At 31.9% G+C, this 26,851-nt stretch overlaps 1 protein-coding gene across 6 annotated transcripts in view; it reads left to right on the top strand.

The window, feature by feature from the left end:
• The window catches only part of ANKRD17 (ankyrin repeat domain 17), a 150,760-nt gene that overhangs the window by 78,839 nt on the left and 45,070 nt on the right, over positions 1-26,851 (top strand). For 2 of the 6 annotated variants that reach the window (XM_081304252.1, XM_081304250.1), the window contains exons 6-16: positions 70-303; positions 2,400-2,494; positions 4,230-4,467; positions 5,808-5,999; positions 6,481-6,590; positions 9,011-9,098; positions 11,079-11,206; positions 11,443-11,586; positions 12,084-12,186; positions 13,706-14,458; positions 18,575-18,723. In XM_081304252.1, coding sequence (XP_081160378.1) covers positions 70-303; positions 2,400-2,494; positions 4,230-4,467; positions 5,808-5,999; positions 6,481-6,590; positions 9,011-9,098; positions 11,079-11,206; positions 11,443-11,586; positions 12,084-12,186; positions 13,706-14,458; positions 18,575-18,723 — 2,234 coding nt within the window. The remainder of the gene's footprint in view (positions 1-69; positions 304-2,399; positions 2,495-4,229; positions 4,468-5,807; positions 6,000-6,480; positions 6,591-9,010; positions 9,099-11,078; positions 11,207-11,442; positions 11,587-12,083; positions 12,187-13,705; positions 14,459-18,574; positions 18,724-26,851) is intronic. The other 4 variants (XM_081304255.1, XM_081304253.1, XM_081304251.1 and 1 more) reach the window with 3 other exon arrangements.

Here is a 26,851-nt window from a genome sequence, read left to right as displayed (position 1 = left end):
TCTTCTTACTCAGATGTTTTATTTTAGTGTTTTATGTTAACGTATTTTTGTTTTTCTTTAATAAAATAGGCAATACAGCACTTACATATGCTTGTGCTGGAGGCTATGTAGATGTTGTAAAGGTGCTCTTGGAATCCGGTGCTAGTATTGAGGACCATAATGAAAATGGTCATACTCCTCTTATGGAAGCTGGAAGTGCTGGACATGTGGAAGTAGCCAGATTGCTGCTAGAAAATGGGGCTGGCATTAATACGCATTCCAATGAATTTAAAGAGAGTGCCCTTACATTAGCTTGTTACAAAGGTATAGTAAAAACCTTTTTTGAACCAAAATTTTTAAACATGTGAAACTAGTTATTTTATATAACCTTTTTAAAATTCAAATAATAGGACAACATGATAATAGTATATAGTAACTAATTAAATGTTAAGTATTTAGAGTATTTGAGAGTTTGTTTAATATGTAAACTTAAAAATAGACTCAATATTACAAATATTTTCAATAAAATGAGTATCAATTGATTTAATTGTTTTTATCAGAAACAGTTATTTGATTTTAATATGAATTTTACTTTTAAGAGGATTTTGCATGTTGGGAATATTTTGCCTGATACAAAAATGGGTACATGATATTTCAAATGCCGACCAAACTAAAAATTTTGGTAATACAGAAAATACCCTCCTTTAGGTAGGCCAATTGCTTGAAAAGATGCCACAGCCACAGAATCAGACATTTCTCAGATTCCCACGTGTATAACAGATATATGACAGATAACTATAATGTAAGGTGTTTTTTTTATTTTAAAGGAACTTTAAAAAAAGTAGATGCCATCTATTTTGTGTCTGTAAAGACATTCAGTTAAGTGCTCCATACCATCTGCAGCTGTGCCATATTTGTATCATAAAACAATTGGTTGGTTTTTGGCTTTGATGTATTAAGAAAAAGCTGTTGGAAGATCAGGCAGAAGATTTAAGGAAGGACTCAAGTCTCAAGGGCTGACCCTTCACTTGCACAAGCTTGTGAGTGGGTGACTTCTTAAATTTCACACCCTACTTCTAAATTTCTTCAACTTAGTCTTGGTCCTGATGTTGTTTTATTTTATTTTATTTTATTTAAGAGTGGCTGTGGTTGTGTGATGTAGTTTGGATTAATTTACTTTAAAAACATAAGAAAATAATGCTTTAAATACATAAATGAGTAAAATATAAATATAAAAGATATAGTTGATCTAAAGTTCTTCTGATAACTGATGTTAACAGATTTTCTGATAGGGAGCACAGCTGAAGTCCTTTACTTCCCTAACTCTCTTTGGTAATTAGGCAAAGATTGGTCTTCACTGGGTAGAAGAGTTAAACCTTGGAGCAGGCTGATTGGGTTATTCTCTCCCCGTTTCACAAATACTTTAAAACCCAGAACTCTGTGCATTTCACTGAGACTGCAAGTAACCAACCATTTTTGCCTCTCCCCTTTGCTTGTATCCCCATTCTACTTTCCAAAGCCTGGGGCTTGCAGGCTTTGATTAGAAGCTGGGTAGAGAACTGAGTTGGTGGAGTATATCTCTACTACTTCCTTCCCTTTCTTTTTTCTGGTGAGGTTTCCTGGGACATAGATTGACAAGGAGACAGGAAAGAGATAGAATTCAGGCTGTCACTGAGCTTTGATATAGGTCTTACAGTGGGAAGAATGACAGAAAAGGGATGTGTTGATAGTTTGCAAAAACAAGATGTGGCAGATGCTATACTTACTGAAGTAACTTTTAAATGTTGCTTATGACTCCACTGTCTGTCTCTTCTTTCCCAAGTCCAGTTGATTACAATTGATTATAGATCATTGCAAATAAAAGTAGGGAAGGGGACCTTTTTCTATATTTCCTTGCGTAGTATCTAAAATACCATTAGTGGTGTATTTTTTAACCACTCCTGTATATGTGTTTGTATCATGGTTAATTTGAAACTATATTAATATGTGTATATTTGTGCATATATTTATTTTCTAAGTGAATAAATGTAAATTAAAAGAAATTTTCAAGAATATTTTTATACGTGCTCTTCCAGTGTTTAAGACTATTCCTGAAAAGTTTCTGAGTTATTAGAACTTAAAACATTTCCTCATAGAAATAGCTTGAATGATGATCATCTCAGGATACTAGTTTATGAAAGCTAATTTATTCCATGGCATACATAAAATAACTATAGCATGCCTGGGCTCATAAAAAGTTATATAGAGGATATTCTGGATGTTGGAAAATGGCATCTTTGTACACCTATAGAAGGAATTCTAAGCAGCAGACTTAAGTGAGGAGTAGAGCAGCATGGGCACTTATATAATTTGTTTTTGAAAGTTGAGGGATAATTTTTAAGTGAAATATTTTTAAGTAATTTTATTCACTTTTGGTTTAGGACACCTAGAGATGGTGCGATTTCTTTTGGAAGCTGGTGCAGATCAAGAACATAAAACAGATGAAATGCACACTGCTCTAATGGAGGCTTGCATGGTAAGTCTAGTGAATTACATACATGAAATATATACCAGATAGGGAAACACAGATCCTAGTGTGCAATAAGTCCCTTTTCCTTGTGTACAAAGTTCTGTTTATTATAACCTTATTATTGAGTAGAACCCTGGCCATCTGAATTAATAGTTTTCATAGCTATTCTTTTACTCTCTGAAACTTTACAATATTTCTGCATTTTATTTGTCTCATAATTCTAATCTGGTTTTATAGTTGACACGTAAGTGACTTTAAAAGGCTGGTCAGTGATATTAAAGAGAAAAAAATAAAAGTATTATTTGTGTTATATAATTGTTCTTTTGTCATGTTTTTTTCCTGAGCCATAGAATCCTTTACTAGGAATTGCTTCTCAGCATTTGTACTTGGGAATTTGTCATAATAGTACCTTAAACTTTTGTATCTTAGTTTATGATAGACAAAGAAATTGATTAGAGTGAAATTACGGATTTTTGAAGATGACATGTCAAAGAAAAAGACCCCAAATGAATTTGAAGTTTCTTATCTTAGCTTCTCATCTAAGAATGATTATTGAAAAGATGTTAAATTTTATTTACTTGTTTTTAAAATATTAGGTACCATCATTTTAAGACTCAGATTTTCTGTTGTTTTTCCTTTTGTCCAAATTCTAGAGTTTGCTTAAGTGAATTATTCTTTTGAACAAGTTGTCCTTGAAGATTTTGAGTTCTTCATTTGTAAAACAAGGATAATACCTTTCCCTGGGGTTGTTTTGAGAGGATTCAGTGAGCTTTTGTGTATAAAACATGCCAATAATATTAAGTTACAATAATTCCCTTTGATAAGGAAAATTTAAATCATATTGCCACCCTACACTAGGGGGAAAAAAACCTTATGTATCAATTAAGAAATTAAAATGGAATATTCTATAGGACTAACCTACATTCCCTGGATGTAAATATTATAAATAAATGAAAGGTATTTGGAGGGGCCAGATATTTGGAAGACTTACTGACAGTTGAGGTTTTTAAATTGGACTTGAACAGAAATGTAGAAGTGAACTTTTCAGGGAGGATTCAGAAATGAGTAAATAGCAAAGTAACCATGATAATAAGACATTAGAATTGTATGTGACGAGTACATGGACAAAAATGGGCAAGACAAGTGCAAAAGAAGATGAAATATTAATGATGTAAAAGGGGGCAGTTTTCATTGAAAGGAAAAGGAAATTTTTGAAGTTGCCAGTAATTAGATAAGCTGTGAAAGAATGACTAGAAGGAAGACAAAAGATAATAACTTTTTCTTTTCACTAGTGTTTAAATATTGAACAGCAAAGTGTACTTTGTGTTCATCTTAACACATCATATATCCTTTCCAGATTCCTCCAAAAAGTATTGCAGTTTTCTTTTTCTATCTAAATAAGTTTGCTTATCTTTTTAATGAAAATCCTATTTTCCTTCCCTAAACTTTATCCTTCAGCATTTAAATTTGTTTGGCCCAGTGGTGATATTATCTACGGTATCACAGTAGTCTATTGTTTGATTTAATTACTATTTTCTTTCCTAATGGTTAGTAAGTCTTTGATGGAAGGTATCATTTGTTTACTTGTTTTAATATCCTCAACTGCTGTTCCTACTTCTGTGGATGTATTCTCCTTTGAATGGAGATCATTAAGCTTTATTGTATAGTAATTAAGAAGTCTTCAAAATTTGTAAGATTTTTAGTGGTTCTGATAAAATTTTTTTAATTGCATTATGATTAGGATGGCCATGTTGAAGTAGCCAGGTTACTTCTTGACAGTGGTGCCCAAGTGAACATGCCTGCTGATTCATTTGAGTCACCATTGACTTTGGCTGCATGTGGTGGGCATGTGGAACTTGCAGCTTTACTTATTGAAAGAGGAGCTAGCCTGGAAGAGGTCAACGATGAAGGTTATACACCTTTGATGGAAGCAGCTCGTGAAGGACATGAAGAAATGGTGGCATTACTTCTAGGCCAAGGTAACCATATCAGCCAAGACACTAATAAATCATAAATATGTAACACATGACTATAATTTTGTAAAATTGAACTTGTATATTTTATCATTCTATAGATGTACAATGAGATTATTACCTAAACTTATGATAAAGTATTTGGTCTAAAAAATGACTTCTGTACATGTTAAACATAGACTAATTTGAGGTACAGTTTTCAGAGTCATAAACTATGTGAATAAAAAAACAATTGGGGTTTGCATAGACTTGTGTGTTAGGGAATATGAAATTCAACATTACTCAAGCTAATATATGGAGGGAATTTTGGGGGGAGCAGAACAATTATTAATAAATGTTATGGAACTAGTGTTTCGTAGAATAATATGGAAATACTACCATGAGGAAGAGAAAGAATGTACATCAGATGTTAAGTACCTCAGTACATAGAGAACTTCTTTTTTGGGAAAATTGAAACACTTTTTGTGTTAAAATTAAATTTCAAAGTAATCCCCCATATCTATAGTTGTTCCCTGATTTTGTTTTTTTAATAGTAAAGTTTAGTTTGCCTTGTAAAGTTAAATTCAGGACAAATTTAGGAGTGGTGGTAATTTTTTAAAAACTTGTTTATATTTTGAGGCAATACTGGCTACAATTTTGAAAGTACAGGTTTTGGAGCAGGCTTCTTAGGTTTGAATCACAACTCCACTGCTAATTTTGTAACTTCGGATCGTTTTTAACCTCATGTGCCTCAGTTTTCTCTTCTGTGAGGTTGGTGAGACACAGAAAGAGGAAAAATATGTAAACATATATAAGTGTATATATGTTTATGTGTATAGATGAATATGTGTATATATAACATACTCTTAGAACAGTGTTCATTATGTAGTCCGTGTTAAACATTAACTATGGTTATGATGATAATAGTGATGATAGTAATGTTGTGATGTTGCGGAAGCTAATTAACCTCAATTTTCTTAGGTGTAAAATAGAGCTATTGGTAATACCTAAACAATTTATAAAATCCTTTGAATATTGCCTGGCAAACAATAAGAGCTTACTAAGTGTTAGTCATTTTTGAGGCCTTATAATGAGCAGATATAGCTTATTTTTCTGAGTCCTCATATGACTTATGTTTTCTGGCTGAATAAAATACTGTTGTAGCTCTGTACATTAAATATGGACTTCTGAATACAGTTAATGGTTCTCTTTATTTTTAACTGCCTCATGAATAGGAGAATAAACACTTATTTAGAATAGTAATATACATGTTCATTTATCAGATTTTGTTTATTAGGCAACAACCAAGTTTTGCTTATGTCTGGAATACGTTTTATGAATGTCATTTATTAAAATTTTTATTTTAGGAGCAAATATCAATGCACAAACAGAAGAAACTCAAGAAACTGCCCTGACTCTAGCTTGCTGTGGAGGCTTTCTGGAAGTGGCTGACTTTCTCATTAAAGCAGGAGCTGATATAGAGCTAGGGTGTTCTACCCCTTTAATGGAAGCTGCTCAAGAGGGTCATTTGGAGTTAGTTAAATACTTATTAGCTGCAGGTAGGCATTTTTGCATTTTGGAAAAACTTTTTTTTAAACATGATTTATTTAAGTAAAAATGTCATAATGCCAGTCTTTTTTATTTTATAATACACTGTATGTTGAAGACAAAGTAATATTCTTGTATGTGTATTCTGAGTAATTCACCTTATTATCTTTTTTTAGAGTATTTCTAGATGGATCATTTATTTTAATCTTTAATAAAGTGCTTCACAAAATTTTTCCTCAGAGTTAAGCAGTGTGAAACATATAGGCTGTATGATTTACTATCTTATGAAGTATCTGCAGTTTTAATTTCAAGCAGTTTTATTTATAATTGTTTTTTTTTCTTTTTTGCTTTTAAAGATTCTACCAACATTTGGTTTCTAGAAATGGATAAGGTTATTTTGTCTAATTTGAGGAGATATGGCTTACCCATAAGAAATTTCTATGTTCATTTATGTCTTTTGGTTCTTTGTATTAATTGTTAACACTGCTGCAGGAGCTAATGTTCATGCAACGACAGCAACAGGAGATACAGCACTAACATATGCCTGTGAAAATGGTCATACTGATGTAGCAGATGTCTTACTTCAAGCAGGAGCAGATCTGGTAAGCTAAGACACTTTTTAAAATGTTCATTTAAAAAGACAAGAGGGGCTGGGGTTGTGTCTCAGTGGCAGAGCACTTGCCTAGCATGTGTGATGCACTGGGTTCGATCCTCAGTAGCATATAAAAATAAATAAATGAAATAAAGGTATTGTGTCCATCTACAACTAAAATTTTTAAAAAAAAATGAAATCAAGCTGGGCACGGTGGTACAAACCTATAATAAACCTAGTGGCTTGGGAGGCTGAGGCAGGAGGATCACAAATTTGAAGCAAACCTCAGCAAAAACAAGGTTTAGTGAGACAGTGTCTCTAAATAAAATACAAAATAGGACTAGGGGTGTGGCTCAGTGGTTCATATCCCTGAGTTCAATTCCTAGTACCAAGAAAAACAAAACAAAACAAAAAGAAAATAATTCAAAACTATATGGAGATTTTAGGAAAATATATATATATATTTTTTTTTTTAAAGAGAGAGTGAGAGAGGAGAGAGAGAGAGAGAGAGAATTTTTTTTTTTTAATATTTATTTTTTAGTTCTCGGCGGACACAACATCTTTGTTGGTATGTGGTGCTGAGGATCGAACCCGGGCCGCACGCATGCCAGGCGAGCGCGCTACCGCTTGAGCCACATCCCCAGCCCAGGAAAATATATTTTTACTTCAAGGTTTTTATTTGTTTGTTTGTTTGTTTGCCATTCCTTTTCTCATGTAGGCAGTCTTTTTTCTATACCAGTCTCTGTTCTTGCTAATAGTACTGTCCAATCCACTATGCCTCATTCCCCAAAGAAAAAGAAAATTTTTGTGTTAGAAATGTTAATAGAAATTAGTTTTTCCTTAGGTGTTTTCTATTTTTAGAAGCTTGTAATTACAACACCAAGTTTATAATTTGATTTAAAAAGGTAAACAAATATGACTTAACGACATTTCTATAGCTTTAGAAAATAAATTTTGCCTACAGTGGTCTGAGCATTATTAATTAATAAAAGTGCTAAAAGCATGAAGTATTTAATAAATAATTTTTCTCCCAAGTTGTTTATAATTTAGTAAGAAAGGATAAAATAGTAATGTCATTATAAGGTAGATTCTTTATAGATGTCATACAGGTAAAGTGCAGAAAGTTTAAGCTTAGAGGATCTGACTTCCTATATTTTGAACTAGGTAAAGTTTAGAAAGAGGATGTGGCAATGTTGAAGCAAAAGAGATAGTCCAGTTAAATTAAAAAAATACAGTGAGATCATAGTCTATAGCCTAAAAAGTAGAAAACAAAGTTCGTTAATATGGGGCAAAATAGTTAGTCTTCCAGTGTAGTCTGTGGTGAAGTATGAATAAGACATTAAAAAGTAGGATTGGGTTAAAATGTAAGCATATTTTCATGGGACTGAGTTTCTGAGATTAACAGACAAATGTTATTTCCTGTAGAAGTTCATAGTTTATGACAAATTCATATGCAAGTAGAAACAGGCGTGTTGAAATTAACTTCAAAAACTTGTAATAATACACTTAATTTCTCTTTCCTCATTTACTAAAAGGGCTGAATTAGATGATTGTTGTGGCCTCTTTAATTCTGAATATATTCAAAGCGTTTAATGTGTAAGTTCTATTTTACTTTTGTATAAAGATTTCCTTGTTAGACTTTGAGCCACTTAAGCTTAGAAATTCTATTTCCAGAGCTTACCACAGTAACTATGAAACATACAGCACTGTAAGGTTTAATACTTGTTTAGTTAAAGGGTAAGGAGAACAAACTACATATTGACTGGAGAAAAATCAATTTTTCATCTTTTGTAAATGATAAACAAATATAAAATCCTGTCAAAAGATTTTTTTTTTTCAAATGAAGACCTGAAAATGTCTTTACTATTGTTCTCAATTGCCCAACGATCTCCATTGATTTTCATCCTTTTTTGGTATTCTCCAGAAAGCTCTAGTAACATAATTGGTGGTTTTAGAAATAAATCATCATTAGTTTTGTAATTTTTATATAAGGTAAAATAGAAAATAAATATTTCTTGAGTGGATGATGATAATGCCAATTATGTGCTAGAGTGCCATACACTGTTCCAGTTTCTTTTTTTTTTTTTTTTTTTATAGAGCAGAAATTACAAGATGGATTTTGATGAGGGTGTCAACATCACATGACTGTAACTCCAGCGCTTCCTTTTTTTTCCCCAATTAAATTAAACTGAGAATGAGTCTCACTGAATTGAACCCTCAGTCCTCCTGCTTCATTCTCCCAAATAGCTAGGATTATAGGAACTCACCACCATGCCCCGAGATTTCCAGTTCTTAAGTTATTTCTATTCAACATGTTTCTAATATGTGATTTCTTTAATTTAAAATTATATTTTATTAATTTCTCATGATATTTAATGTATTTATCTTGAAATTAGTTTATTTTATAATTAAGTGCATGTTTAAAAACAGGAGCATGAATCTGAAGGTGGAAGAACTCCTTTAATGAAAGCTGCAAGGGCCGGTCATGTTTGTACTGTTCAGTTCTTAATTAGTAAAGGTAAGTTTATATAAAGCACATGTTTTTTTTTCCCCCAAAGATGTCTACCTATATCCTTAGGCATTTAGAGATTGAGGGATATGGAGCATTTTCGGGGTATAGAATGATATGGAGGAGAGTTACTTATTTTGTTCATCTTAGTATTATCTTGAAACATGGGTTTTTGTTTCTGCCACTGAGAAATTTGTGGCAAATCCCTTTTCTGCTTTATATTTACTTGGGCCTAAGTTTTCTTCTTTATAAAATATAGGGAAATGGTTATAAATATAGCATAGAAAAATTGTTCAAGGTTGAAAGTGGCAAAATGCATGAAGATTTTAATTTATGGCCAGTAATTCTAGTTTGAATACCAAAGACCATAATAACCAAATTAGCATGTTATTATTTCCTTTAAATTATTTCTTAGGTATTTACTATACCTAAGCTCTAGTTTTTCAGGAAGAGTTTAACATATTTTTTGTTTAAGAGATTAAAGATTCACTTTTGAGTACATATTGATAACAAAGTTTATATGGCCATATTAAATAAACTATAAATTTATAATAGTTTATAGGTAAAAAATCAATAAATGACTGGTCAAATCATTTTACGAATTTTGAGCATACATTTGTGATAGGTTTATTGCAGTATTTTTAAGATTCGAATTATTACATAAATACTATACCCTCTTTGGTTGAGTTTGACTAACATTATTTCAGTTTGTTTCTGCCATATGCCATAATTCCTTATAGTAATCCAACTCAAGGATAGATAAATAGATAGACTTTGATTAGAAAACATATCTGTCTTTATTCTCAGACATTTCCTAATTAAAAAAGAAAAAAGATGGTACTCTATTGTTAGTTCTTTACATGTTTAGCCCGTAGAGTGCAGTGTGGATTATTTTAATTTTTTTTCACTCATCTTTTCTACCAAAGAATATATGTATAAATTTACAGGCCTTTGCAAAAATTTTTCTAACTTTTATATTTCTCATTTCTCTAGAAGTACTCCACATCCTCATCAATGTTTGTAATTGTCAATCTTTACACTATTAACTCAAATAGATACTAGTGATTTATATTTAGTTTGTATTTTTCCAATAATTAGTTGAATTCCACTTCCTGGTCATTATTATAATTTTTCTTGCAAAATGTGTTTTTAGTTTTGATAATATCCAAATTATTCACCCTTTCCTTCATGCTTTGCAAATATTTTGTTTGAAAGACATTAAAATAATAAATAGACAAGGTACAAAGAACAGAATCTTTTAATTTTGATGAGAAACAAATAACAAAAATTGTCTCTTTAAGATCATACTTTTGGTATCTTATTTAAGATGTTCTTGTGTAAACAAAGATCAGGATTTTCTTCTATAGCTATGCTCATTTAATTTTTTTCTGTAGATCCTACTGATTTATGTAATTTAGGAATGACAGTTTTGTTTCTTCTTATGTTTATATATTTGAACTGTTTTTTTATTTTGCTGCCTAGGAACTCCATTGTAACAATGACTAAAAATTATGATAAAGATCAGTATCTCATTCCAGACTTTAAAGGAAATCTATGTAACATTTCATAGTTAGCTTGGAGAATTTTGTACTTTTTGGATATTTTTAACTATGTAAAATAAATTTGCTAAGACCTAAAAAAAAAAAAAAAGAACTTAAAATGTAAATACAGTTTTGTATTTTTTTAATGTGATAATTACCCTGAGGGTAATACTTGTTTTGGTTTTATTTTACTGGTTCATACTGGAATATGTATGGATGAAATTATATTTGTCTGGGATTTGCTTTAGAATAATTCAGTGTGGCAGAGAATTGATGTGGGTTTATATGAAATGAGGTTGCCCTGTGTTTATAATTGTTGAAGCTAGGTAATGGGTATGTGGGGCTTCATTATTGTATTCTATCTACTCTTAATGAGTTTTAAATTTACCATGTTTTTAAAAACAAAACACTCTGATCAATGTGATTTTTCATGTCTTCTCTGTTTTAGGAGCGAATGTGAATAGAACCACAGCTAATAATGACCATACTGTACTGTCCCTGGCTTGTGCAGGGGGTCATCTGGCAGTGGTGGAACTACTTTTGGCTCATGGGGCAGACCCTACCCACCGTTTAAAAGTATGTAACTCAAGTGTTTTGGGTTGGATTTTGAATTAATTCTTCACTTGAACACCACAGACTATAATATATAAGTTGTATTTATAATGCCATTCTGAGTATTAGTTTTGTTTTATTAGAGGAAGTGCTCCTTACTAAAAGCATTATTTTAATGTAGCCAGGACCTGTAAGCTTTTTCTTTTTAAATGATTCTGTAAACTAACTTATTTTTTCCCCTCTATATGCATTCTTTTTAGGATGGCTCTACTATGTTGATAGAAGCTGCAAAAGGTGGCCATACAAGTGTTGTTTGCTATCTTTTGGACTATCCTAATAACTTGCTTTCCGCCCCTCCACCAGATGTCACTCAGTTAACACCCCCATCCCATGACCTAAATAGGGTAAGATTTAAAACTAAAGCATTTTATATTGTGTCTCCTTTATTTTCTTTTGCTTATTGTTTCATTTTTAACTAGATTTTTAAAATTATAATATATAATTTTCTTTATATCTTTTATGATTAATGAACATCTGGCGTTATATTCAGATTCTAGATTGATGTGATTTTGCTTTGATTTCTTCTGAAGGTTACAACAGCAACTTAAATTCAAAGCCCATTAGAAAAATGTCAAAGGGGCTGGGAGGTATAGCTCAATGGTAGAGTGTATGGTTAGCATGCACATGCCCCTCCCTGGGTTCAATCCCTAGTACCACCCCCACCAACAAAGAACAAGTCAAGGAAAATAATTGAACTCTAGCATATTTTAAGTAGATATGTTCTCGAGATGACTTGTTAAAAATATTTTTAATAAATCTCTATCTTATTCTTCATTAGCATATTACTCAATGTATTATGTAGGCAAAGGTGAAATAATCAATTTAGTGTTTGTTGTCCTAGGCACCCCGTGTACCAGTTCAAGCACTGCCCATGGTTGTCCCACCTCAGGAGCCTGATAAACCACCTGCCAATGTTGCCACCACTCTTCCCATTAGGAATAAAGGTCAGTTATACTTCTAAAGACAGTTCTTACATGTTGTCTATTTGAAAATAAGATCACAAAAATTCTAGCCATTTAAAATTATTTTTCCATAAAAAAATAAATTTTTTATTAAGTTGGCATACAGAGTCTTTTTTTTTTTTTGAATCAATGAGAAAGATGTTATTGGGAGAAAAGATAGTAATAAAGTTACTCTATGCTAGAATTAGAAGGAGAAATTCAAATGCTCATTTTTAATGGAATTCTAATTATCCATGATTTCCTCTAATAAATAGTAATTTTTATTCATGTAAAATGTTAAGCTGGGTATAGTTGGTTGATATTTTTATAAATTACTTAAATATCTAATGATATAAGGTATAAAGATTAATCAAGTTGGATCAAATATTAAAATTTATTTTAAAGAAACTGGTTTAATATAGATTTTTATATCTGGGATACCTTTTCTCAACCAATAATTCAAAGTTATTTCAGATAGACATGTTAATTTCTCTAGAATTCTGAGATCCCTATTTGACTTGTGGATGTTACACCATGCATGTTCTTAAGTTATGTCCCCAAACATTATACCTACCAGTTTGAGTCAAAAAAAAAAAAAAAAAAAAAAAATTTTTTTTTTAAGTTTAACCTGAAGAACCAATGCAATTTTTGTTTTTTTGGTTTTTTTTTTTTGTTTTTGTTTTTTTTTTTTTTTTTTTTGGTTTTGGCTACCAATATTGTTTTTCCAACAAGAATGCTAAGTATTTCCACCAGCTCTTTTCAATCACTACTACCAACCTAGAGCCTTGGCACCTTTTTCAATTGGTTGCTAAACCTGTAGCCAGATCAGTCTATTCACCTGGCTGTCAGAAGATAACTGTGGATGGCGTAGTCCAGCATCTTTTCTTCCAGAGAAACTGAATTCCAATTCTCTACTGGCCAGGTAGCTGTGTGAATATTGAATTTATATCTTTCCTTTGTCAGTCTTGAAGATGATAGGCCCTATCAAAGAAAGATGTTTTAGTTGGATTTTAATTTCTTAATACTTCTCAGTGGTTTTGGGCACTCTGTGTGTGTATGTGTGTGTATTTAAAAGGCACAGGCTATTAAATGTGGAAAAACCTTGAGGTAGAGGTCTAAGTTTTCTCTGCACCGTAATAATTTAGCATTATTTTTCTGTTCTTATGATGAGTTTTTACATCTTTATGACCATATGAAATATCTACACATAATTAGATTTTTCTTTAATTGCACCACTTAGATACCACAAACCTGCATCCCTCTATTGTCTAATTTTTAGCCATGTGATAGTTTTAAAATTCTGAAATTAATTTTCAAAGATTAGTCTATGCACATAAAATACATACATTTTATATTTATGATAAAGAAGGTGGACTTGTTTTTAACTCCTTAAAAGTGCATTTTCACCTTCTCTGAATATGATAACTTGGTGCATAACTGTTGGCACTAAACCTCCCAACAGTAACTCTGTAATGAGGATGCCATTCATGTGCACTTCTGAGGGGGTTTCTTTTTCACACAGCTGCTTCTAAACAAAAGTCCAGCAGCCATTTGCCAGCAAACAGCCAGGATGTACAGGGTTACATCACCAATCAGTCTCCAGAGAGCATTGTAGAAGAGGCTCAGGGAAAGTTAACAGAACTGGAACAGAGGATAAAAGAAGCCATAGAAAAGAATGCACAGCTGCAGTCCTTGGAACTGGCACATGCTGACCAACTTACCAAGGAGAAGATCGAGGAACTGAACAAAACGAGGGAGGAACAGATTCAGAAGAAACAAAAGATTTTGGAGGAACTACAAAAAGTAGAACGAGAGTTACAACTCAAAACTCAGCAGCAGCTTAAAAAGCAGTATCTAGAGGTTAAAGCTCAAAGAATTCAACTTCAGCAGCAACAGCAACAGTCTTGCCAACACCTGGGACTACTGACTCCTGTTGGGGTTGGAGAACAGCTTTCCGAGGGAGACTATGCACGGTTACAGCAAGTGGATCCTGTTTTGCTTAAAGATGAACCCCAGCAGACTGCTGCTCAGATGGGTTTTGCACCAATCCAGCCTCTGGCGATGCCTCAAGCTTTGCCTCTGGCGGCAGGTCCCTTGCCTCCAGGGTCCATCGCAAATCTTACAGAACTGCAAGGAGTGATAGTTGGACAGCCAGTACTGGGCCAAGCACAGTTGGCAGGGCTGGGGCAAGGAATTCTGACAGAAACACAACAAGGGTTAATGGTAGCCAGCCCTGCTCAGACCCTCAATGACACGCTGGATGACATCATGGCAGGTGGGTTTATATTGTTATGAGCAGGTATCAAATATGATTTGCTTAAGGCGAGTAAGAGTGTTCCAGAATTTTTTGCCATTGCCCAACTTGAAAACTATTTTTGGACTCTTTACCCATGTATATCTTTAGAAATACTAGTTCAATCTCAGAAGTTTTCAGACGGATACAGGTTGAATTAAAGATTAGTTTCATTCAATACAAATGACTGAAGCTTTCTGGCTTAGCTGAGTAGCCTGGGGATCTAGGTTTTTTAGTAATTGGGTTGATGTTTGATTTTTGCTTTTTTTGTTTTTTGTTTTTTGTTTTTCCCCCCCTTTTAAGTTCAGGACACTAAAATTGAATTTTGGCTTTTTTGCCTCAGTATTCTCACAAATAAACTGGAAAATTAATAGAAATTGAAGTAAAAAATAGTAGGACACATCAGAAAGTTTATTTAAATCTGTGAAAAAAATACTTTATATCCTAATGCACGAGACTTCAAACCTGATGGATATTTAAAAACAAACAACAACAACAAAAAATTAAGTATCTTTACAACATTAATAAAGTACCAAACCAAATAGGTTTGATTATACTGTATGTCAGTGATTTTATCCCCTGTGAATGTACATGTGTAGTCTCTTTCTCACTGTATTATGGAAGATGTTGTCCCCTGATAGTATCATAAATGATATATTTTTAAATGTGCAGCAGAGAAACCTTATTTCATTATATTTAGTTTTATTGGCAAGACGTAGTTCTTTAGAAGGCTGTTTTAATGATTTTTTTTGGATGCTTATTTTATGTGAGTTCTGTAACAAAGTAGTGAATGAGATTTGATAGGGTTATCTGCCACGATAATGCTATACTGAGAAAGATAATTTGAAGAAAGGAAGAAAATTTGGAAAGGAAAAGAAAAAACAAAGGGAATAAATTGTATTTTGATAATTTTATTCTGATTTCTCCCAATTTTTTAAAATTTATTTATACTTGGATGACTGCCTTTGTCTACTCTTAAATCTATTTTTCAGTAACATATTATGATGAAATTATACATTATGTAAATTTCATCTTTTAAAAGAATAAAAGAAAATAAGTTCTGTAGTGTTTAGATATTTGCTAATATGCAGAAACTAAGAAACTAGTTAAAGAGACAAAGTTTGTATTTAAAAACTGGTCTAAATTTTCCCAGTCTTTATTGGTCTCAAACTCAGCAGTAATATGTGGAAGCTATGTAATAGGTGAAATGAAGATTTCTGCTTCAAATTAAGATCTCTGCTAATCTTAATTTGAAATAAGAAGAAATGCTAGCAATAATTAATAGTAAAAACTGTACAAAATCCCAATATTGATAAGTTTATGATTTTTCTATGGATTTGAAAGTTATTGCTAGTCACCACTAAACTGGTTAAAATAATAAGCAATAAAATTTTAAGTTTTTAAAGTATTCTGTGAAAATTAGAGCACAATAGCTATAAATCCTTAAGTCCTGTGTCCATGGCCATTAACTTAGATCATAATAGTGTTCTGTTTTGTCAGTCTGACTACCAGATATATAGCATTAAATGTTACTTATCCACTTAATGAAGAATGGACATTCCTTACCAATCAATGTTTACAATTTTTATATACTGTCAGTTTACTTAATGTACTTGGGCATAGTTGTCAACAATGATTTGTCAGTTGTACATTTTTTTTATGCTGTTGAGAATTATCAGAGGTTTGTAAAGTAGTTTTTCTGTTGATTCATATCCACCCCCCATAATTTTTGTCTGTTTCAGGTATAACTTATATAAGACAAATACTTGTCATACTATAAAAATACTTTCTTTCTTATGCTCATTTATGAAAGAGGAGAAACAGCCAGGAGGAAGAGCAGGATTAAACTATCTACGTGCAGCTAATCCTTAGTACCATTCATGTTCCCAGGTGCATATGCAGGTGTGCACATTTACACACATACACAAACTCATACACTCTTTTTCTGCAGCTTCATTTTTTAAACTTCTCTAGTAGTATATATCCTTTCAGTTAAGTAATATATATATTTCCCTTTTTATATATACACTTTCATTTATTTCTTTGGGTTTCTAATGTACTAGAGCCACATTAGGCTTTTAGATTTATTTCTCTCCCTCTATGATATTCTGTTATTTATTACTGAGTTCTCATTTGTTAGACTTCTCTTTTAATATTTGATCTCCTTTTCTCTAGAACTTCAACTAATCAAAATCTCAGTCTTCCTTATTCTCTATACTTGCTAAAGCAAAATTAGTTTCCTATTTAATCTGTCTTAACATCTTGCCTTTGCTATGATCTTAAGTTCCCTCCTTTCTGTCCCTATCTTAAAATTTTCCTGAGCATGCTGTTTCCTCTTTCTAAAACTAACCTGATATGAAAGCCCCACATGTAAAGATTTATACCAGAGTTCCTTCAGGTACTTAAATATTTACATTTGTAATAGGCAGCTATTTAGTTTTAGTAAACCAGTTTCATAAGTACTAAAAGAAAGTCAAATAAGAGGATTGGGTTTTTTTTTCCTATCCTTTTAGATGAGTTGATAAGAACAACCAACTTGAAAAAATGTAATTGTAGTAGAACCTTTAAAATAAATTATACCAGTTGAAACGTGAATTATAATTTAGTCATTCAACACTAAAGCTTATATAGATATATTTTTAACCCATTTAGTATCATGAAATAAAAATTAGTGATTTGGACAGACTGGTGTTCATACTGTTTAAGCTACTTTTTGTATTTAGCATTTCTGTTTGTGAATATCTAATCAAAGAAGATATGGAGTCTGTTTTAAGAACTATATATAATTTTAAAAATTTATATCTACAATATGTATATTAAATTACTTGATCTTTTTCTTAACATACAAAATAATTATATCAAGGTCATTAGATAATAATTTTACATGCCCTTTTCTCTTGATCTGGAAACCTAAGGATTCAAACAGTGTTTTGTTTCCTTTATTTTTTCTTTGACTTTAAGTGAACTTTAAAATGTATAATTGTAGAATGTGTGTTGCTACAATGTATAGTGTATGTTTGTGCCTGAAGTAAGGATTTTATGTAAAGTAAATTTCTCAATTAACAATCATGTTTATAATTGTTATGAGATCAATTTCAGTTTTATTCTTGGCAGGATCGTAACCTCTTTTCCCTGGTTTCAGATCCAGTTGTGAATCATGATTGCTTTCTGTCTGATATAGTTGATAACTACTTTGGTAACATACACCCACACTCCTGTTGACCATTCAAAAATTAATGCCCATACTTATATATTATGGCATTTTTAATAGTGGGGTGAAAAAGAATGGTATTCACATTAACTCCAGAATTGAGTCAATGAGGAAATAAATTACCTGCAGCTGAATCTTCATTTTATCCTATGCACCTGACTTAACTAGCTATTACTTACATTACCTATTTGGGTGAAAATAATATCACAGCAAAATCTTAGTTAGAATAACTATTAATAATCCATATTTGAAGGATGACTGTGTGTATACATTTGTTTCTACCCTAGTCTTTTAATTTTGTCCTCATATATCAGTGTGATTGCCAGATTGATTGTTAGGCATTTTAAGACCCCTCAGAATAATTCTTCTTGTGAGAAAATTTATTTCTATGTAAGGATCAAATTTTTATATTTGAAAAATTACATTTACATTATAGGGCTATGATGTAGAATGTAGTCATATTATTCCCCACCTGTAGTTAGTAAAAAAAATAAAAATAAAAGAGATTTTGTGTGAGTCAACTATTTTCCCTTTTTGGTGTGGACTATTTTACCTTTATTTTATTTCTAATTAAGAAGTTAAACAATTTTCCATTTGTATTTAATTTTAGTACATAAAAATATTTTTGTTTTTGGTGTTGTTTTGAATTAAGGTTTTATGTAAGTGGGGAATTTTATCTTTCAAGTGGATTATTACTTAGAAAATGGATTACTCTCTATACATATTTATATTGTCCAGTTAAAACCAGGAACATGAGTTATTAGTGCTGTAGTAGTCTCCCATAACATTTTATTTTAAAAAGTCCTTAATTTTTTTTTAATAAATAATTCTTAACTCTTACCTAACAATGTTTCATCCGTATTAAGTGCAGTTATTTTGTTCAACAGCAGTCAGTGGAAGAGCTTCTGCAATGTCAAATACTCCTACCCACAGTATCGCTGCTTCCATTTCCCAACCTCAGACTCCAACTCCAAGTCCTATCATCTCTCCTTCAGCCATGCTACCTATCTACCCTGCCATTGATATTGATGCACAGGTAAGCTCCAAATTAAGTGAGAGATGTTTTTTCATTAGAATTATATCATCATTAAGTATTTTAACCTTCAGTGATTTAAGCCACGTTAGACTGCTTTGTCGAAGACTTGAACCACAATTATATATTTTAAATCATGAATTTTTTGTTTGTTTTTAATAAAATACCTAGTAGAGACTATTGTGGATAATTTTGTGATGTTCTGGTTTCCTTAATTACCACAAAAAATTTTGTTATAGTTTAGAAAAGGATGTAATATAAAAAGAAATGTAAGATTAATATTTTCTTCTAATACTAAATTTGAATACATACTTTAAAAGGCGTAAGGGGTTTCATATAAAATAAAAATGTTATAACATTTATTGATAGTATATCACATACTGAGTTGCATTTATATATTATTTTTCAAATTCTAATATTGCTGATTGAAATATATAGTGAATCTCTATCTGTGCCTATAAAATTTAGCATTTAAGTGATTCCAGGGGAATTAGAAGTACTTATTATCTCTTTGGATTATCTGAAAGAATAATGTGTGGAGGTGAAAAAATGTCACCATTTTTAAGTTATACTTTAGAAAACTTGAGTACTATTATCTAATTTCTTTTAAATATTATTTTACTGTGAAATCTCAGGGTAAGGTGAGATTGTGTTTTGTACTGAAGAAAGGCCAAGAGGCCTAACTTACAAGACTGCTGAGCAAGGTGAACGTTTATTGACTTAAGGAATGAGAAAATGTTTGCAGTTCATATAGTTTTTGTATTTTGGTTAATTATTGAGGGAGTTTGTTACCAAAAACCAAAAACAAACAAAAAAACACCTGAGTTTCAGGGGGGTGGGTGGGGGGGGGGAGAACCATGAAGTGTATATATTCCTAACCTATTAAAAAATAAAATCTCTCTTTTACTAAAATATTTCTTGATAACACTGTGAAATGGGAGTTTTATTTTTACTTCTGTTCTTGTTTCTCAAATGTCTGTTGTTTTATATATGTTAATAACTTTTTCTTGAGTACTTGAAATTTAAGGAACTATCTCATCCTAATCCTTAGACATACATATATGAGGTAGCTGTTCTTCATTACACTGGAAGGAGATCAAGCATTTTGTTTACAGTCACTTCATTTGACTAAGAAGTTGTGAGGCTTGGACCCAGATTGTGTGTTTGACTTCAGAAATACAACTCTTGGGCTGGGGGTATAGCTCAGTGGTAGAGCACTTGGCCTAGTATATTCATTCCCCAGTTATCCCCAGTTGTGTGTGTGTGTGTGTGTGTGTAGACATCATTCTTAAGTACCATGTTGTACATTCTTTTTTAAACAACCAAAACAATTTGAGTCACGCATGTGTTGAACCACAGATTCTTACAATTAATGTTGGTAGCAGTGTATAATTGGGTTAAACTTGGTGTTGAATTTGCATTACTTCCCCCAGATTTTTTTCTTTTGCTTTAAGCCTATTATATTTAGCCATAAATATTTTTTGAATTTTTATGGGAGGAAGAATTGATAAAGTAAAACTAATTTCTTTTAAAGTGATTAGTATATATTTCAAATGAAATAGGCACAGAAGATGTGTGTCTAAGTGTGATCGTGATTTTACCAAAGGACATTATTGTAATCAAGGTGAAATGATTTTACTACTCAACTAGTTACCACTATTACCTTGAAAGGTAATTTATAAAATTTTTGCCTTTTAAGCATAGTAGCAATGCTTAAAAAGAAAGATTTGACTGCTTCCTTAAAAGTATCCGTTTTTATCTGATTTCTACATTGAAGTTTTTCATTTGTTGAATTAGCCTAACCTGAGTTAAATTACTTTTTTCTTCTTCTTGTTTGTGTGTTTGTTTATTGTGGTATTGGGAGTTGAACCCAGCAGTGCTTTATCTTTGAACTATACGGTTGGCCCTTTTTATTTTGAGACATTCTTCCTTGGACTTGTGATCCTCCTGCCTCAATCTCTGAAGTCATTGGGATTATAGGTGTGTGGCACAATACCCAGCCTGAGTTAAATTATTTTCTGTGCAGTTTACTATAAGTGCTGTGATGTTACAAAGTTCCTGTATTAGAAGAAATACCACAATAATATTCAGAAATAATTGTTCACAAATTTTGTCTTTTTCACTTATTTTAAAAATTTTACTAGTTTTTATATCAAGCAGGAAATTTTTAGTGATAAAAAGAGATTTTTTTTGTGGACTAGGATTGTAGCTCAGTGGTACATACAGCACTTGCCTCTCCTGCATGAGGCACTTGGTTCAATCCTCAGCACCATGTAAAAATAAAATATTGTTTCCACCTACAACCAGAAAATATATATTTTAAAAAACAGATTTTTTTGTGCATAATCCATCTGAAACCTTTTTTTCAAAGAAAAATTATGTGAGTTCTTACGTAATGGGATATTTTAGTTTATATAAGACAAGACTGCTGTAGCAGGTAAATGATACAATGAAAAAATACCAAGATTCATCTTTTTTTTAAGAATTGAATTTTTCTCTAGTAGTTAGATCTTTTGTTCATTTAACACTTTACAAATACAGTGTTTTTTCTTTATGTTTGGGATCTTCTTAGAAATGTTGTAGATTTCAGATTTTAGAATATTTACATAGATCTTACCAGTGAACATCTGTCATCAAATCCCAAGTTCTAAAATTTGAGACTTTTCAAGCATGATGTCAGCACTCAGAATTTCATGTTAGGAATGCTCAACTGGTATTTTAACTTAAACTAACTTAATCTTTTTGATAACCTCATGAAGTAGATACTGTTTTATTCCCAATTTACTGAAAAATGAACAAAAGAGGTGTTATTTTTTTAAAGCTTCAACATATGACTCCTTTTATAAAATGCTAATGATTCTGAAATATGGTCAATTCTTAAACTCCTTGAATTGAAAATTATAGACAGGAATTAATGTTCTTAACAGGAATTAGCAGGAACCTTATATTTAATTTCTGTACCTGGAAGAATGCTAAAGAGTTTGCATTCTGTATAATGTTCCTGAAACCCATGTTTTTCAACTAGAAATCACTTTCTGTGTACAAGAGTGTTCCATTGGGTTGTATACTCTCATAATGGCTTTATTGAATCAGGTCTGTCTGGATAGTTTCAATTTTAAGATTAATAGTACATACTGTTTTGTTACCAAAATGTGTTTTAGGAAAAATAAGTAAATTATAACTCAAAGGAAGTACTATTGGAGTACTATTTTACCAAAACTTTAAATAATATGGCTCTGATCTTTATTTTGAGGGATGTAACAAAACTTATTCCTGAGTACTGAACATAGAGAAATTAAGGAATCAAGTAGGGATTTTTTTTTTTTTTAAACCACAGATTTTGTAACTGGGGGTGTGACTCAGTGGTAGAGTGTGTGCTTAGCACGTACAAAGTGATGGATTCAGTCCCCAAAGCCAAATAAATAAACCAATAGCTGCAGATTTTATATGACACTATAAATCTGACTTCAAGGTTTAGAATTGAAAACCTCTGAGTTAATTGAATTTTTCTTTCTTTCTTATTGTATTTTGTGAATTTGTGAAACTAGATTGAGTCTAGTTACCACTAAATGTGAGAAAGAACCAGTTGTTTGGTTCATGGGATACAAAACTTACTCCATGGCTAGAGGTCTGGCTTAGTGGCTCAGTGGTAGAATGTTCGCCTTGCATGTGTGAGGCTTTGGGTTTAATTTGTAGTACCTTAAAAAAAAAAAAAAGGCAGAAAATTTCAAGAAGTTATTCCAACATCTTTGTTGTCACATGTCCCTCATCTCTCTACATATATATTTACACACGTATACATTTATTTTTTGGTGGTACTAGGGTTTTAAGCCTGGGATCTATACCATTGAGCTAGATTCCCATCCCTTTTTATTTTTAATTTTCAGGTAGTCTTCCTAAGTTGCTCAGACTACCCTTAAACTTTTGATTTTCCAGCTTCAGCTTTTGGAGTAGATGGAACTACAGGCATGCAGCATCAAACCCAGCACCTTTATTTGTTTCTCAACTGCTTACCTTTGTTTTACTCATATTTCTTTTTTTTTTTTTATTGTTGGTTGTTCAAAACATTACATAGTTCTTGACATATCATATTTCACATTTTGATTCAAGTGGGTTATGCACTCCCATTTTTACCCCGTATACAGATTGCAGAATCACATCAGTTACACTTCCATTGATTTACATATTGCCATACTAGTGTCTGTTGTATTCTGCTGCCTTTCCTATCCTCTACTATCCCCCCTCCCCTCCTCTCCCCTCCCCTCTTCTCTCTCTATCCCCTCTACTGTAATTCATTTCTCCCCCTTGTATTATTTTTCCCTTTCCCCTCACTTCCTCTTGTATGTAATTTTGTATAACCATGAGGGTCTCCTTCCATTTCCATGCAATTTCCCTTCCCTCTCGCTTTCCCTCCCACCCCTCATCCCTGTTTAATGTTAATCTTCTTCTCATGCTCTTCATCCCTACTCTGTTCTTAGTTACTCTCCTTATATCAAAGAAGACATTTGGCATTTGTTTTTTAGGGATTGGCTGGCTTCACTTAGCATAATCTGCTCTAATGCCATCCATTTCCCTCCAAATTCTATGATTTTGTCATTTTTTAATGCAGAGTAATACTCCATTGTGTATAGATGCCACATTTTTTTTTTATCCATTCATCTATTGAAGGGCATCTAGGTTGGTTCCACAGTCTTGCTATTGTGAATTGTGCTAAAAGCTTTTATTGTACTTAAGTATGGAAAAAATACTTCCTTAGACAATTTTGCTTTTTTCCCCCAGTTTTTAATAATTAACATGTGTTATTATCTCCTAAGGAGAGTAGATAGTAACTTTAACTTGACATATATCAAGACTAAGGGGATGCAGCTCAGTGGTAGAGGGCTTATTTATCATTCTTGAAGCTATGGGTTCAAACCCCAGTACCACACACACACACAAATCATCCATATTTCAAGACTTAAGTTGTAAAGTGTGTGAAATTGTTTACTTTTAATGTTTTAAACATCGTTTGGATATTTTTCTCTATTCCTGTTGATTTTGAAGTATAGAGTTTCATTGTAATATAAGGAAGTTGGGAAAAATTAATTCAGTTATATGTAATATGCTACCATTAAAATATTTCTATTTTAGAATACATGTATTCTGCATGTTCATATGAACTAGTTTCAAATAGGTTATTCATTTTACTGATTATTTTCATTTATTAGATACCCTAAAGTGCTATTTTACTTTTTAAACTCACATATAACCTGACTGGATTAAAAAAGAGAAGTTTGGAATTCTAACAGTTCAGCTCTTTAAGTCCTTATAGTTTCCAAAGTAATTTATTTACTTGAAGACTAATTAATAGATGTACATCTTATTGAGAAGTTAGGTATGTTTTTTATCTATATATCAGCTCATTAAAAGTGGCCTTTTCTTGAAGGTTAAAACCTTACCATGTGTCTTGTGATTTTTTTTCACTATGAATTACTATTCCAGATTTAGTTATAGTGAGAACTTACATAATGTTATGTATATTGAATACAATTTTATCATTTTTCCCTAAGGCAGAATTCACCGGAACAATATCTGTTAGGTATTAATTGATACATTATACAGTATCATGGACTAAATACTTTCTTTAAAGTGTCAACTTGTTAAGAGTCAGTAAGCAAGCCCTGGGCATCTTTTTCCTTTTTCAGGTTTGAAACTTTTTCATAGATATATGACAAAGAAATGTAACTTCTTGACCACTCTATAGTAACATAATTTTGTGGGACATACTTTAAGTCAGATCTTTTCATTAAGCAAACTTTGCCTTCCAGAAACTCATTGTTTGTACTGTTATTGTTTTGATTGGCAATATTCAAAATACCTGATTTTTTTCTGTATCTTGTCAGTCATGTTGCCATCAACCCAAACTTCTGTATCAATTAATTTGTTTATTGATGTATTGTGAAGCAGGGTAATAGCATTGGGGGATTGTACAGGTGCGTGTTTGGGATATGGATGCCTCACTTCAGAACCTTATATTTGTTATTCTCTTAAAAAAGTGTCATAAAATATTAGTGGCTTTAATTTCTCCTTAATGTAGAAATACAGTGGAGCTGTTCTTTTAAGTTTTATTCCTAAGGGAATTTGACCTGCTCTCCTTTCTCAGCTTCAAATATTTTTTCCTTGCACTCATAATATATAATACTTCTCTCATACTTTGAATGTAAATTTGCCCTGTACAGTAATCAGTAAGATCTTAGTGAGCAGGACCTAAATTTTCTTTGTTGACTTTAGAGTATACAGCAGAGTTCTTTTATTATCAAAGGTGCCTAATAAATGTTAGTTCAGTTTTTTTTTAATAACGTGGGAAAATACATGTTACTGATCCACAAAAATTTTTCATGCTTATCTTTTTCAAATTTTGAGTGTGTCTTCTTTTTATAAATCAGCACAGCTTCATAAATTTTCCTTTAGCCCTGAAAGAATTTTTAAAACTTATAAATTTCATCATGAAATTGACTTGTCTGCATATACACTAACAGAGAGGACATAAAACAGATATGCTTAACATTATATTCACTTCAATCTGCAATGTGTTAGGCTGCTTATCATGTAATGGTAAGAGCAGGATTTTGTTATCAAGAAAATCCTCTTGGTTTTTAAAGCCTATCTCTACCAGTTATTAGCTGTGTGGACATTAGAAAGTTATTCTCCCCATTTTGTCTCTTTTTTTTTTCTGAAATCAGACATAATAATTTCTTTTTTATTACCTGAAATGAAGATCAAATACTATAACACAATCAGAGCTGTCACTCATGTAAGTTTCATGTCCTTCTCCATTGTTGTAGTTGGTGCATCTCTCCCTTGTGGCCATCCCTGATCTCTGCAGTCAGTAGCTCTGCTCTCTGCCAGCCTCTTCTGCAGAGCAGCTTTTGCGGTCTCCCTCTTCATCACTGACTAGTAGGCTTTTTCTTATTTCTTGACTCTATCGATTTTGCCTTTTGTCTCGTTTTTATTTTTATAATGGAGTTTGTTTCTTAGAGTGATTTACATTCTGGGAGGATATGCCTTTTTGTATTGATTACATTAAATATTATAAACATTGTATAGAAATAATACATATTTCATATATTTATTCCTTTCTTTTATTAGTAATAGCCTTTGAATCTGTGACCTTTTACAACTGTTGTCATTTATTCTACTTAATTAACAGTTATTATTTCCTGGGCAAAGCATCACTTACAGATGGAGAGTGAAAACACATTCATTACCTTTTAAAAACATTCAAAACCTTTTAAATGCTTTGAAGGTGATGGGCACATAACACAGTTTGGTAGAGATATATATGTGTAATGTTATATCTCTGTGGTTAAGAGAGATCAACTCATCCTGAGACTTTCCTGTTTTTAGTACCAAAAGTCTCTCACTCATTCCAGAAATCCACCCTTGCCCCCAGTCACGTGATATCATTCTTTTAAAGTATATCTAATTTGAATTTGCACTGCAAATACTCATTCATATTTGGTTTTGATTAAATGTACAGTCAGAATAGTATATTCATTTGTTAAGTTGTTCCAGACACCCTAAAAAGTTTTCTAATACATTGACTATCAGTCATTCAATTAAATTAAATAAAAATTAATTCCCTCAGTCATAGCCATAGTCATGAGCCATATTTCAAGTTCAGTTAGGCACATAACACTAGTCATTATCTTTTTAGACAACACCGGTTTGGAGTACTAAATGTATGAAAAATTAGGTACTTGACTACATCAATATTTGAACTATGATAGATTATGATTACTAGTAAATCCAGTATTGGTCACTATCATAGCAGATGTTAAATCATATATTGACTTGTCATGTCTAAATAATAATAGTCTTGGTGTTTCAAAGTACACAGAATACTTTATATATTTTTTGTTCCTTTAAGTATCTGGGGGCTTTGGTCTTAAACATAGCTAAGTTACTTGGAAACTATTTTTTCATTTCAAGACTTGCTTTTCAGCATTGTTAGGTGGGTCCAGAACAACTAATTTGGCCTCACTACTGAGGATTCTACTTGATACTTTGTGTGTTTTAATGTGTTTCTACTCTGGTGGGTAGGAACCAAACTATTCCTGGCCTTGTGTTCCAGCTTTAGGTGTTCAACTTA

Source organism: Spermophilus citellus, assembly GCF_964194105.1.
Source record: "Spermophilus citellus genome assembly, chromosome: 8".
NCBI classification, from domain to species: Eukaryota; Metazoa; Chordata; class Mammalia; order Rodentia; family Sciuridae; genus Spermophilus; species Spermophilus citellus.
This window is presented reverse-complemented; position numbering and strand designations above follow the sequence as displayed.